Source organism: Hyperolius riggenbachi, chromosome 2 (genome assembly GCF_040937935.1).
Source record: "Hyperolius riggenbachi isolate aHypRig1 chromosome 2, aHypRig1.pri, whole genome shotgun sequence".
Lineage (NCBI taxonomy): Eukaryota > Metazoa > Chordata > Amphibia > Anura > Hyperoliidae > Hyperolius > Hyperolius riggenbachi.
This window is the reverse complement of record NC_090647.1, coordinates 57,727,658-57,743,133: the sequence shown is the minus strand read 5'-3', so window position 1 is coordinate 57,743,133 and position 15,476 is coordinate 57,727,658. Positions and strand designations below refer to the sequence as shown.

The 15,476-nt window shown below is 42.8% G+C and overlaps 1 protein-coding gene across 7 annotated transcripts in view; it reads left to right on the top strand.

The window, feature by feature from the left end:
• The window catches only part of MRE11 (MRE11 homolog, double strand break repair nuclease), a 656,612-nt gene that overhangs the window by 552,687 nt on the left and 88,449 nt on the right, over positions 1–15,476 (top strand). For all 7 annotated transcript variants that reach the window (XM_068266826.1, XM_068266825.1, XM_068266828.1 and 4 more), the window contains 2 exons: positions 13,140–13,204; positions 13,940–14,007. In XM_068266826.1, the coding sequence (XP_068122927.1) occupies positions 13,140–13,204; positions 13,940–14,007 (133 nt within the window). The remainder of the gene's footprint in view (positions 1–13,139; positions 13,205–13,939; positions 14,008–15,476) is intronic.

Sequence of the window (15,476 nt, the reverse complement as noted above, 5' to 3'; positions counted from 1 at the left end):
TGGAGGTTCACTTTAAATGCACATATAAAAAAAAAACCTTTCCCAGAATTGCAGCATCACTACTAAACGTCGCTCAGTGACACAACTCAGATTATCACCACTACAAGATTGGCAGACTTTCACACAGATGTTGTCTCTGGATTTGTAGAGCCACCAGCATCTGATGTAACCAAAATGTAATGTTCTGCCTGCGTACAAATTCACAAACATCTCCCAAGCATGGCGTCCTCTGAGTATCGACAAAACCCCTGCCTGAAGTCTAACCGTCACTGCCCTGACCGACGTGCCAGTTATAGAACATACATTTCCTTTGCATTTTGTTTTTATGTATTTTACATCACAAGCAGCGTATTAAGCAGTCAATGTGCGGGAGTCTTGTGAACTCCCCATTCCCCACCGACGAAATTGTGTTTTCTCTGCACGTGTTGTTTACCCAGAATCAAAGTTTATGTTTCAATAGAATCTTCTTCAGGCCACAAGTTAGCTGTCATCATATTTAATAACTGCTTTTATAACAGTCTTCCAAAGGCAATCCCTGTCTGCAGAACAGTGAATAGAAGCTTACATTCTCCTCTCAGCCTTCTAATAGACACACGGCCATTCCCATTGAAATAATGTTCCATTAGAGTGCAGAATTCTTTGTACTATGAATGGTGCATAAACACAGTAAAAGTAGGATGCAACAATATGATCCAAAAACTGTAGAAACACAGATGAATACAAAAGAACCAGCATCCATTCGCCTTGTATAACCCCTTCTGTCTGTGTAGTCGTCATTGTAATGTCTGTCTGTCTGCTGGCTGGTCCCTAAGAGAAGCCACAGGTGTTGTCTGACAAATCAGGCCATGGTAGTCTACAGTGTTGTACTTATCCTGTATAAATGTTGTTAAAGAGTAACTGTAACCAAGGATTGAACTTCATCCCAATCAGTAGCGGATACCCCCTTTCCCAAGAGAAAGCATTACCATACATACCCGCATATAAGCCGACCCGCGTATAAGCTGAGGTACCCACTTTTCCCTCAGAAACCAGGAAAATGTTATTGACTCGTATGTACGCCCCCTCCACATAGCTAGATGTGCCTCAGTACAAGTTATCCCCTCTCCCCATAGATGTATATGCCAAAAGGATGATACAGCTGTGTCACAAGATGACATTATAGATATCAGACATAGCGATTGCCACACAAGTAGAATCCCCTTTCATTGCACCACTAACACCTTGCTTGCACACTCCACTGCACAAGCCAGGGGACACAGCTCTCTGCACACCATGCTGCATGGGATGGGGGGGGGGGCACAGACATAGCAGGGAGCAGCTGGCAAGACCCGTATGCTCCTCTGCCACTAGCAAAACCTGTCCCACTATCAGTTCTACTCCAATGACTTGCATATAAACCGAGGGGGTAACTTAACTTTTCAGCACATTGCTTTGTGCTGAAAAATTAGGCTTATACGTGAGTATATAAGGTACCTTTTTCTTGAATAGATCATCGGGGGGGGGGGGGGGGGTCTGTATGGTTGATATTATGGTGAAACCCCTCCCACGGTGTGATGTCAGGGCCCCAGTTTGCTGCCTGTGAAGCTCCTTGCATTGTGGGAAATAACAGCTGTTTGCGGCTGCCAAGCAAGCAATATATCTTTCTGTGCACAGAACTCTCAATAACAGACAATCTGTACAGATCACCTGGCAGGACTAAGATATCACCACCTGTGATAAATGTCATAATGTAAATCAGGGAGAGAAAAGATTTTACAGTGGGCAAACACTGACTAAATCATTTATACATTAATATAGGTAGTAAAAAATAATTCATTTTGTTCATTACGTTATTTTCCTTACAGTTCCTCTTTTGTGTGTCTTAAAATTGGGGCCTTGAGCAATAATGCAGAAGGATGTACTGTTTGCTTGGCAGTTGGAAACAGACAGTTTTTCCCACAATGCAAAGAGGTTCTCAGACAGCAAACTGTCAGGGCCATGGCCCTGATATCACAGTGTGCGAGGGGGTTCACCACAATATCAGCCAAACAGACCCCGCTGATGCGTACGTGTTATTTGGCTGCCTGATCAGTTTCACCCTGCTGCCGCTGAAATGCCAGGCGGCGTTAAAGAGACTCTGTAAAGAAAACAACCCCCTCTGGGGAAAACTTACCTCAGGAGAGGGAAGCCTCAGGGTCCCAATGAGGCTTCCCCCTCCTCTGTAGCTTCAGGGAATCCAGCGCTGGCTCCCCCGGCAAGCTTGATGTGCTATGATATATTTACCTCTCCGGGATCCGGCGCAGTAGCCGAAATAGCCAGAGCGGATCGATCGGGTTCGGCTTATTTCTGCCTTAACCAGAATGAAGATCGGCTAGTGCACCTGCACAGGATCGCGGTCGGTAAATATTTACCTCGCCGCACTTCGGGGGACTCGGGCACTTGAATGGAGGGACGAAGGAGGATAGGGGAAGCCTTGTTATGACCCAGAGGCTTCCCCCTCCCAAGGTAAGTATCCCCCAGAGGTTTTTTTTGTATTATAGATTCTCTTTAACCTCCCTGGCGGTAAGCCCGTGCTGAGCACGGGCTATGCCGCGCAGGGGGATTTCTCAGGCCCTGCTGGGCCGATTTGCACGATTTTTTTTTTTTTGCAACACACAGCTAGCACTTTGCTAGCTGCGTGTGCATTCTGATCGCCGCCGATTAGCCGCCGCCGCTCGCCGCGCAGGCCCCCCCGACCCCGTGCGCTGCCTGGCCAATCAGTGCCAGGCAGCGCTGAGGGGTAGATTGGGACTCCCAATGACGTCACGATGTCGGTGACGTCATGTCGCCATGGCGACGGGGGAAGCCCTCCAGGAAATCCCGTTCTTTGAACGGGATTTCCTGATCGGAGATCGCCAGAGGTGAACGAAGAGGGCGGGGGGATGCCGCTGCGCAGCGGCTATCATGTAGCGAGCCCTGGGCTCGCTACATGATTTAAAAAAAAAAAAAACTGCTCGGCTGCCCCCTGGCGGTTTTTAATAGACCGCCAGGGGGGTTAAATACTATTATCCTGATTCAAAGCTTCCTGTCTGTAAAATACAAGCTCAAGTCTCCAGCAATGCTTATACAACAATATCAGCCACACAGAGCCCCCTGATGATCTATTCAAGAAAAGGTAAAGATTGCTTATGGGAAAGGAGGTATCAGCTACTGATAGGAATGATGTTCAATCTTGAGTTGAAGTTCCTCTTTAGTGTAAAAATAATTGTAGAGCACTGACATTGTTATAACAAATCGGAAACGGTTAAAAACATTTGATACTTACCTCGGTAGTGAGAAACCTCTGGTTAGTCTAGAGGCTTCTCTATCCTCTTGCAGACCTCTTGTTGCTGGGAAGACCCCCCTGCATAGAGTATAGCCTGGTACACACTTTCAACTATGATTGGCCAATCACTGACCAATTTCACCACCTCTATGCAGTATGAGGGTTTATCTTCACAATTTGTTCATAGTATTCAATATCTGTTGATCCTCATACTTACACGGAGGTGGTAAAATGGGTCAGTGGGCCAGATTTATCAAAGCATTACCGACAGTTTTTTCTTCTAAAACTGTTCTAACTGTAGTTAAGAAAAGTGCAAATCCACCCCTATACTGCTGCAGATTAGGAAGTGCTTCAAAGCAGTTCTTCTTGTGAAGGGCTCCTCCCCCTCACTCAGAGCCTGCTGACAGCGGATGTGTTGGTTATCTCAGCAACACTAATTCCCCTCACACACTGCACTGCCTCAGAGACCTTCCCAACTGCTCCTATTTTTAAGAAGGAATCTACTATTTAGTGATTTCTAAAGGTGTCCACTAATGGTCCAATTTCTAGCGAAAAATCGTTCGAACGAACAGAAATTCTGCTCGGATTGGTTGTAAATAAGCTCAGTTGATGGGCACAATCGAATACAACAATCGATTTTTGTCCAACCAAAATTTGGATTTTCTTGTTGGTTGTGATAGATAGGAAGCAAAGATTGGTTCGTTAATGGTTTAGTGAACGATTTTTCGTCCGATCAGAATTTCCGATCGCTCAAATGTTTTTCCGCTAGAAATTGGATAGTTAGTGGCCACCCTTAGGCTGTCTGAGACAATTCTGCATGGATTTCTAAAAACCTACTACTATTTTGTCTCAGACACTCTTAATAAATGTCCCCCAGTGATTGGCCAGTCATAATTGAAAGTGAGTACTAGGCTTTAGTTGGCTCAACTCCTAGCTAGTGCACAATTTCCATAAAGTTTGTAGGTTCATCTCTAGCTAGTGTACAAATTGCGGTAATCCCGAGTCAGGCTCGGGCTGGAAATCCACAGCTCAGAGCAGTAACCCCGAGCTGGATTCATGGAAGGTGAATAATGTGCAGCTGCTGCAGATCTATCTAGTAGTATGATTTTTAGGATCTAAGAGCTTGTGTACAAATTGCACTACTTTCAGACCCTAAAATCTGGAATCAACCAACGGGGATGTTAAAAAACGTAAAAAAGACATTAGTGCACCAAGGCCAATACTAACTAAAAACTGTCTGTCTGGGCTGTCGATACCAAAAAACACCACCACCACCAATCACATACTCTCACAGCACTGTCATTAGTCAGAGCTACCGTATATTTGATGGCTGGGTTAATCGCGCAGCAGTAAATCTTTGCAGGCCTGTGATAAACGATGAAAACAATGTCCGGGGTAGTTATATACAGGGTCTGAGGGTTAACGCATAGGGCAGCATAACATCTACTGTGTATGTCAGTATTACATCTCGTACCATATATCAACAAGCTATTATCCCCTGACACAGCGTGCATATAACTCATACACTGCACTGACCATTTCATCAGTATTTCACCCACTCTCAAATGCAGCCAATTTCTAAATGTCAATGAATAAGCCATTACAAGCCCACACATATGATGCTAACCCAAAGATAAGGTCATACCGAGTGTGTTATAGACCTTGTAACTCTGTGACTGTCTTATGGGAACTATTTCCATAGAGTTTGTGGGATCCATGCCTAGCTAGTGTAATATTTGCATATAGTATGTGTGTTCCATGCCTAGCTAGTGTACTATTTGATTAAAATTTGTTGTTCCATCTTTAGCTAGTGTACTGTGTGCATAGAGTTTGTGGCTCCATGCCTAGCTAGCGTCTTATTTGAACAGAGTTTGTGGATTCATTCCTAGCTGGTGTAATATTTGCATAGAGTTTGTGGGTTCATCCCTAGCTAGTGTAAGATTTGTATAGAGTTTGTGGGTTCATCCCTAGCTAGTGTAATATTTGCATAGAGTTTGTGGGTTCATCCCTAGCTAGTGCCCTGTTTGAACAGAGTTTGTGGGTTTTTCCCTAGCTAGTGCCCTATTTGCATATAGTTTGTGGGTTCATCCCTAGCTAGTGTAATATTTGTATAGAGTTTGTGGGTTTTTCCCTAGCTAGTGTAATATTTGTATAGAGTTTGTGGGTTCCTCCCTAGCTAGTGTAATATTTGTATAGAGTTTGTGGGTTCCTCCCTAGCTAGTGTAATATTTGTATATAGTTTGTGGGTTTTTCCCTAGCTAGTGTAATATTTGTATAGAGTTTGTGGGTTCATCCCTAGCTAGTGTAATATTTGTATAGAGTTTGTGGGTTCCTCCCTAGCTAGTGTAATATTTGCATAGAGTTTGTAGGTTCATCCCTAGCTAGTGTAATATTTGTATAGAGTTTGTGGGTTCATCCCTAGCTAGTATAATATTTGCATAGAGTTTGTAGGTTCATCCCTAGCTAGTGTAATATTTGCATAGAGTTTGTAGGTTCATCCCTAGCTGGTGTAATATTTGCATATAGTTTGTGGGTTCATCCCTAGCTAGTGTAATATTTACATACGGTTTGTGGGTTCATCCCTAGCTAGTGTAATATTTGTATATAGTTTGTGGGTTTTTCCCTAGCTAGTGTAATATTTGTATAGAGTTTGTGGGTTTTTCCCTAGCTAGTGTAATATTTGTATAGAGTTTGTGGGTTCCTCCCTAGCTAGTGTAATATTTACATACGGTTTGTGGGTTCATCCCTAGCTAGTGTAATATTTGTATATAGTTTGTGGGTTTTTCCCTAGCTAGTGTAATATTTGTATATAGTTTGTGGGTTTTTCCCTAGCTAGTATAATATTTGCATAGAGTTTGTGGGTTCATCCCTAGCTAGTGTAATATTTACATACGGTTTGTGGGTTCATCCCTAGCTAGTGTAATATTTGTATATAGTTTGTGGGTTTTTCCCTAGCTAGTGTAATATTTGTATAGAGTTTGTGGGTTTTTCCCTAGCTAGTGTAATATTTGTATAGAGTTTGTGGGTTCCTCCCTAGCTAGTGTAATATTTGCATAGAGTTTGTGGGTTCCTCCCTAGCTAGTGTAATATTTGTATATAGTTTGTGGGTTTTTCCCTAGCTAGTGTAATATTTGTATAGAGTTTGTAGGTTCATCCCTAGCTAGTGTAATATTTGTATAGAGTTTGTGGGTTCCTCCCTAGCTAGTATAATATTTGCATAGAGTTTGTAGGTTCATCCCTAGCTAGTGTAATATTTACATAGAGTTTGTGGGTTCATCCCTAGCTAGTGTAATATTTGCATATAGTTTGTGGGTTTAACCCTAGCTAGTGTAATAGTTGTATAGAGTTTGGGGGCTCATCCCTAGCTAGTGTAATAGTTGTATAGAGTTTGTAGGTTCATCCCTAGCTAGTGTAATATTTGCATATAGTTTGTGGGTTCATCCCTAGCTAGTGTAATAGTTGTATAGAGTTTGTGGGTTCATCCCTAGCTAGTGTAATAGTGGCATAGAGTTTGTGGGTTCATCTCTAGCTAGTGTAATATTTGCATATAGTTTGAGGGTTTTTCCCTAGCTAGTGTAATATTTGTATAGAGTTTGACGGTTTTTCCCTAGCTAGTTTAATATTTGTATATAGTTTGTGGGTTCCTCCCTAGCTAGTGTAATATTTGTATAGAGTTTGTGGGATTTTCCCTAGCTAGTGTAATATTTGTATAGAGTTTGTGGGTTCCTCCCTAGCTAGTGTAATATTTGCATATAGTATGTGTGTCCCATGCCTAGCTAGTGTAATATTTACATACAGTTTGTAAGTTCATCCCTAGCTAGTGTAATACAGGTCCTTCTAAAAAAAAATAGCATATTGTGATAAAGTTCATTATTTTCTGTAATGTACTTTTATATATTTTAGATTCATTACACACAACTTTTATTGTTTTAATATTGATGATTTTGATGATTTTGGCATACAGCTCATGAAAACCCCAAATTCCTATCTCAAAAAATTAACATATTTCATCCGACCAATAAAAGAAAGTGCATTATAGTTGGAATTTCTTATCAGTGAGAGACGAGTCACACTGTAGTCACTTCCTGTCTGAGTCAGGACTGAGTCAGCCGGTTACATACCTGATATTTAACTCTTTCAGGCAGAGAAAGAAAAAAGGAACACAGCACAGTTATTTGTGTGCTAGGCACTGTACATACCATGTCTATCTCATCATGTCCCATGTCACTTCGGGTATCCTTTAAAGGGAATAAGAACAAAAAAAAATGTTATTTCTCAGTTTTCTGCCCCTATAGGTTTAAAATAAAATGTGTTACTATAGATAAACCGCACATATTTTATTTTGCTATTTGTAAGAGTTATTACTTTGTTTAAATTATGTCCCTAGTACAATGTATGGCGACAATATTTTATTTGGAAATAAAGGAGTATTTTTTCCATTTGGCGTTTTTGGTTTTCTCATTGTACCCGATCGATAATTACAAACCCTTATTTGCAACAGTAATACACGCCCATGACATACATATTTAAAAAAGCGAAGTCCCTTTTGTTTAAAAATGAAAGCAAAGTATCTAAGGTAACAACTTACAGGGGTTTGACAAAATAATAGAAACACCAAAATATATTTTAATATATTTTAATATGGTGTAGGTCCACCTTTTGCGGCAATTACAGCCTAATTTCTCCGAGGTATTGATTCATACATCCAAAGGAATTTTATCCCATTCTTCAGTTAAAACACCCTCCAGTTCTTTTAGAGAAAATGGCGGTGGAAATTGACTTCTTACTTGAATCTCTAATAACGACCATAAATGCTCAATGTTGAGGTCTGGGGATTGTGGTGGCCAGATGAGATGCTCAACTTCATTAGAATGTTCCTCGTGCCATTCTTTAACAATTCTAGCTGTATGGATTGACGATCTTGAAAGATGGCATTCCCCTCCGGAAACAGTTCTTGAGCCATAGGATTGACTTAGTCGCCCAAAATTCACAAATAGTCTCGGCTGTTAATTCTTCCATGAAAGGAAATCATTGGCCCGGCGGATTTTAGCACCCCAGATCATCACAGAAACCCAGCCATGTTTTGCGGTTGGGAGAAGGCAGTCTGGATGAACTGCTTCTTTCGGGTGTCTCCAAACGAACACTCGGTCTGAGGTCAGAAATAAGGTAAACAATGATTCGTCAGAGAAAATCACATTTTTCTACTGCTCAAGGGACCGATTCTGGTGGTTTCCACACCACTCTAAATGCTTTGAGACATTTGTCTTTGAGAGCAGAGGTTTTCTAATTGCAGTTCTTCCGTGGAATCCAGATTTGTGCAGCTCCTGATGAACAGTTTTTGTGGAAACTGGGTTCTGTAAGTGTTCATTCGGCTCTGCAGTGATTTTAGGAGCCGTGGTCTTGGGAGCTTTTCTAACTATTCGATTTGGAGTCCGACGGTCTCTCTCAGACAACTTCGACTTTCGGCCACAACTGTGCTTTGCTGAGGACGTTTTTCCTTCTCTTTCAAAGTCAGTCATTACTTTTGAGACAGTACCTCTTGAAATACCAAGCATTCGGGCAGTTTCTGTTACAGTAGCACCTGCCATACGAGCACCAACAATTTGGCCTCTGTGAAAGTCTGAGAGATCTGCCATTTTTATAAATTATAACCAAATTTGGTTTAAATATCTATAAAACAATTTTTAATTAAACATATCAAATAACAAAAATAATAAACAAAAAAAATTAACATGTAAGATTTGATTGCTTAAAACATGTTCAAAGATTATGATTCCAAAATGTTAGGTGTTTCCATTATTTTGTCCAACCCCTGTATGTGTTTTGCCTTTTAACTGCCATCACTTTAGCTTTTTTATGTTATAGGTATAGGAAAATTAAATTGTAATATTTTTTATTGTAATATTATTATTTGGGCACTAGATGTCCCCACGCAGTCTCCTGTCTGGTTGGAACACTGAATCACTGCGTTCCAGCCAGCAGGAAATGACGTTTTTTTTGGCGCTCCGTCACAAAATGACCATATGGTCCCCCGCCGCGGCTAGGTTTCGTAATCCCCAACTTGCAAGTAGATGGCCACTGTGCGTGCGTCCTCGTTCGAGCTCCCGTTGGCGGAGTGCCCTGCACAGGCATTGTACGAAGTTTACTACTTGCAAGTCGGCGATAAAGAAACTCAGCCGCGGTGGTGGACCGGAGGATCGTTCCGTGACTGTGTGGGCACACGGTGGCTGCAGGGAACTGGCAGAAGCCCCAGGTAAGTAAAGCTTTTTTTTTTTTAAGTAATTCCCAGTTTCTTTTAAAGTCTTTTAGATGGCATTCTAGTTTTCTGCAGGAACATTGTCAGTCCAGGTCTAGGTATGAAGACACTATGTACATAAATAGGACAGACTGTTCCCAGATCTAATAGAGCTTTATAAATGGTTTGAAGTGTTCACGTGCAGCTGTAAGACTAATTAGGCTTTTATTCTGAGATGATGATGATATCTACCTTACATGCACCAAATGTACATCTCTGAAACTTGCTGTATCTGGTCACCATTTACTAATATCCTCTAGGAAAGCGTTCCTCTGTATTATTACAGCATGTGCCCTTTATAAAGGATGGTGCTTACCAATCACCCAAGTTGTGGGTAACATTCTGTTAAAGGGGAATTAACGAGGAACTGTAGTTAACATGACATAACTAATAAAATTGCTTATTTTTAACAGTATTGATTTATAGATTATTTAGTCAGTGTTGACCGATTGTAAAATCTTTCCTCTCTCTGATTTATATTCTGAAATTTGTCACTGTTGGTGACATCTTTAGTTCTGCCAGGTGATCTGTGTGGAATGTTCGTTACTGAGAGTTCTATGCACAGAGGGAGATATTACTTGCTTGGTAGTTGGAAAAAGCCGTTATTTCCCACAATGCAGTGAGGTTCACAGATGACAAACTGTCAGGACCATGGTCCTGACATCACACTGTAGTAGGGGTTTCACCACAATATCAGCCATACAGACCCCTCATGAACTATTTGAGAAACTGTAAAGACTTCTCATGGAGAGTGGTATCAGCTACTCAGTGAAGTTCAATGTGTGTTTACAGCCTCGCATAACACACAATGGGCTTGATTCAATAAGCTGCGCTGCTACAGCATGGTTTGTGAGGCTGAACTTGATCAAAGTGCAGGGATCTTGTACTTTGAAGCTACTATACCCGCCAGGCTCTGGGCGAGTTCAGTGGAGCGTTCGTTAAGAGTAATGAAGCGCCCTTTACAATATCTAAGCACAGTGTAATTTCACTGCGCACGCTATGGCTGCATAGCGTACGCCGGCCATTATAACACTCTCTGCACTCATTAACCACTTGCACACTCATACCGTGTGGCGGCAAAGTGGTAGCTGGAGGTGCCTCCCTAATTAATCAGGAAAGGGAAAGCGGCCGTTTCCTGTTAGATCACGGAGCGGGTCTCCGGGAATAGCCTGCGAGCCGCTAATCGTGGCTCGCAGACTAAATGTAAACGCAGGGGACACTTGCCTCCTTTGTTTACATTGAACGGCGCTGCTGCTACAGCAGCGCCGTAAGGCAGATCGGCGATCCCCGGCCAATCAGCGGCCGGGGATCGCCTCCATGTGACAGAGGACAGCCTGTCACAGGCTGCACAGGACGGATAGCGTCCTGTGCAGCCCCGATCACCAGGGAATTTCGCTGCGGAGGGAGGCTTTGAGGTGCCCTCCCCCCCCCCCCCCCCCCGCAACACCCAGGCAGGCAGGAGCGATCAGACCCCCCCTGCACATCATCCCCATTGGGGGCAAAAAAAGGGGGTGATCTGATCGCTCTGCCTGCAACCTGATCTGTGCTGGGGGCTGCAGAGCCCACCCAGCTCAGATCATAAAAAAAACCACGCTGGTCCTTAAGGTGGGGGGGGGGGGGTAAAGGCTGAGTCCTCAAGTGGTTAAGCTGCGCTGTGAATCGAGCCCATTAAAAACTAGTTTCTATACCCTTTTATTTCCCTACAGTTTTTACACAGATCACATTATTTCTGGACAAAAGTTTATCTCCAAGCTCATATAGCAACATTGCTCAGAGCTGTCATTGCCCTACAGTTTTGATTTTTACACAGATTACATTACTTTTGGACGAAGGCAAGTCACCCAGCTCAAATATTGTGGTGCGGCGCTATCTGTTTGGAAGGGGGGAAGCCAGTGATGTGTCCCCGCCTGCTAATGCTATAGCCCAGGGTTCTATGTGCATTATTAGCACAGCAAAGCGCTCTCACAATCGCCTCTAAAGCAGACGCACTCCCTCCTCTGCGCTTCTTTCATTTTCCGGTGACCCATGACCCCTTGGAATACAAAAGTGTGTACATGCTAAAATCTATTAAAAATGAATGTACAATGTGTGGTAATGATAGATCCCTCTCTGATCAGGTGTCTATGAGAAAGGGGTCTATCTTTTGGGCACGCTGGGAGATACTTATCCAGCCACTTACCCATGTTTATTGAGATTGTAGGTTGAGAATGTTAATTGCAAGCTGCAGGAGCCATACAAATTGCTGCCATTCATAGAATACTTGCTCCTGGCTGATTACTGCATAATTGAGCATACAATACCTGTGCATTTTCCCATTAAGATAAGGTCAGTGTATGTCCAATTAGTACACCATATTTGCTTCATCTCACCGATAAATGGGATTCAGACTTGGGACATGCCCTAGAAATTGAACAATGGGAGGATGTCTTCTCTTCACTACACAGATCCTCTATATCAGCTGCCTTCCAAGAACGTAACTATAGGCTCTTTGCCAGATGGTTCAGATGTCCCACTCAAACGGTTAGGTTTGACCCTGGGAATGTTGATACATGTTGGAGATGTCAAAGCGAAGTAGGATCTTACATGCACATATGGTGGCATTGCCCCAAAATACAACCATTTTGGGAAACCATCTTCTCTATCAATGACGCCATGTATATGGAAAAACTCCCCTTCACCCCCGATGTTGCTCTACTCAACTTGCTCCCTAGTGGGACTACGCAACTAAAGAAAAACCTGACTAGCATCCTCATGATTATTGCCAAACTGCTAATTGCCCGCAATTGGAGAGGCTCCCTAATCCCTACTCCTCTCCAAGTGTTTGCAGAGCTTAACGAGATCTGCAGACTTGAAGATCTATTCTACAGCGCTTATGAACGCAATGAAGCCTTTGTTAAAAAATGGGCAGTTTGGTATGACTATAGAGAATCAGATGGGGCTAAGGCCTTAATTTCGGATAATTAAAAGCCGCCATATTATGCATGTAACCCTCTAGTTTGGAATTAGTCAAACTCTGAGTGAACACCATTCCTTCTACCTCTTGACTTACACCTGGGCTATGTGTAACCTCCTGCAATCTCCATACAATATGGTCACTCTATGATGCAACTCTGGACAACCAGGCCCCCCTCCCTCCCTTCCCCCTATTTGTATTTTCCCATTTCCCCACCCATCCACAGATGGATGTTTGTCCCCCCTTCTCTCCCTTCCCCCCCTCCCCTCCTTTCTCACCCCCTGTTATGTAAATGAATGTTTACTTGTTTAAAGCAATGAGACTATGCCTTTACCTGCACTCTTCACTGCCTTACGAGAGTAGGGCACTGCCCTGAACTTACATCTATGTACAGAAGGAAAACACTATGTATTAGCCAGCAGTATACATAAGTAAGAATGTCATTGTCTCAGTCTACCTCTATGAAACAAACAAATCTTCCATGTATGTTTATTTTCTGTTATGACAATATGCTCAATAAAACGTTATAATACAAAAAAAGATAAGGTCAGTGGAAGTGAATAACAGACCTCACTTGTAAATATGTTTTTCTTCCCCTGCAATTCCAGCCATTAAACCTTCATCATCAAGACAGTCCACTTCAAGAAGCGTCCCTTCGAAGAACTATTCAGAGGTAGGTCGCTGGCTGGCTGCTGTTTCTTTTGTGGAAAAGTATAGAGAGCAGGCAGATGGTGCTTGACTCCATATTTTCTACAGTTCGGGAAAGGCAGTAAGTTGTATTTTTCTTTAGGTCAGATAACACCAGAATCCCCCGGAATGAATCCTAGTCTTTGTTGTAACATGTGTAATTTATTCTGTCATCAGTTGAACCAAGTTAAAGTGAACCTGAACTCTTGCACGGGACACAAGGAAAACAGAGAAATGCACCCTGCGTGTTTTTAGACAGAAAAGCCTGTCCGATTCCCCCGACGCAATACAGCGGCAATACATTACCTATTCCGCCGGCGTGAGTCCCCTGGTCACCGCTGCTTCCCCACCCCCCGGTCCATATGGGATTTACCATCAGGTTGAATCTGTCAGGAATCTATCTGACATTTGCCACACCCTAGGAACCGATTTCAAATAGATTTTAGTATGAAAGCTGATCAAGTAAATCAATCGCGATCGATCAATCATGCTGCCTGCTGCATCGATTTCTAACCGATTCGATCAGAGGGTCCGAATTGGACATAAATCGATGGCAGAAATCGATGAGTTTATGGGTACCTTAAGCTAATCTCCCCTTGGCCGTGGGCAGCGCGATCTAATTTAAATTACGATTACTAGTGACTACGTACACGTAGCTACTCATAGAGAGCAACTCTAGTAGAATGTTTAAATCTTTACTCTGTTTTGTTCTTTTTCACAGGACATTCAAGACAGTGATTCAGATCTTGAGGAAGTTTCCTTCACCCCCGCCTCTCATGTGGAGAAACGGTAAATAATGTGTTGTATGTGGAGGATTTCGTTTATTTCTTAAGATTATATGCAAGTTCCTTTCACTTCAGCATTGAGGTTTCATGTTATCCCTTGTGATATCACACATGCTGCAGAAACATACCGTCTTCCAGACTGTACAGAGCCAGATAAACAGACATAAAAATGTATACAATGTTATGGCATAGAACCATTCACACATTTCAGTTCCGTTTAATACAGGGGTCCTCCAAAAATGTTCAGCCATATTGCTGTTTTTGAGAGTGCTTTGGGGCCGAACTAGCAAAATTAAACACAATTTGGGATGATCGCTGTTAGGTAAACTATGTGACTTTTTGTCAAACAAATTCCATGTGCAGTTAGCACAGTGGCAGCTGCTATGCTAATCAGTGGCTGTTACTGCTGCTGCCCCCTGCGGGCCACGTGGAATTAGCAACTGCAGAGATCTTTATGGGTCACCAGATTTGGATCTGCAGGAGGCATTTGGCCCTCGGGGCAAACCTTGGACAAGCCTGGTTTAGTGCGTTCCAGCAATACAATGGAAAGTCCCGACCTCCAGTATTTTTCTGGACCCGACACGAAATGGACTGGATGCCACATGCTAACAGACACAGTGGCAGAGAATAGGAACAGACAGTAGCAGTTCACACCATGCATTTTCACAGGAAGCATGGGGTGTCCGGTGGATGAAATTCAGGCACTGAACTCCAGGAACCTCAAGAAAGCAGGTGCGCCAAAATGGTGTTGTAATTCTAGACATTATCAGCCACATACTACTTACAAATGTGGGTACTAATAGGCAGCCACAGTTTCCTGCATGTGTAGAATCCCGTCTCCACGGGGATATGAAATCTTCTTTCAGACTTGCTGGGTCTCTAATATATCAGTATATATAATAAAGTACAGTCTTACCTCAATAGTGGAGATTTAAGAAAATGTTTATTGGGCACCAATATGAAATGACGCGTTTTCTCAGAATTCACCCGCTTCCTCAGGTCAATACAATAGTGTCTCTGAGATTCAGAGCGCCTAATCTTTACAGGATTGTTAGTGTGTTACCGTAGCAACGTGCAGGTTAACCCAGTAACACGAGTGAGGTTAAGGGTTAAATTGCTTTGCGCTCCCTGCATACAATAATTTTACTGGAATTTACTGCATCAAGCTCATCATAGCCTAGGCTAAACATCACTGGGAGGGCGGGGTACAAACCAATATGTAGCAGCTTATAGATCATCTGTTCCTTTTACTCCCAGTGAAGCATATGGCAACCGTCAAGACTCTCCAGTCAGATTTTTATGTTGCCATTCTCCACATCTTATTCCAGGCTTTCCCATCTTTCCAATGATCTTCTCCGTGTCTTTCGAGGTTGTCTCCTTCTTCTTGATCCTTGTGGATTTCATTCTAAGGTTCTTTCTATAGATTCCTCTCCCTTCCCGAGTGTGTGGCCTATCCAACCCTACTTCCTGTTC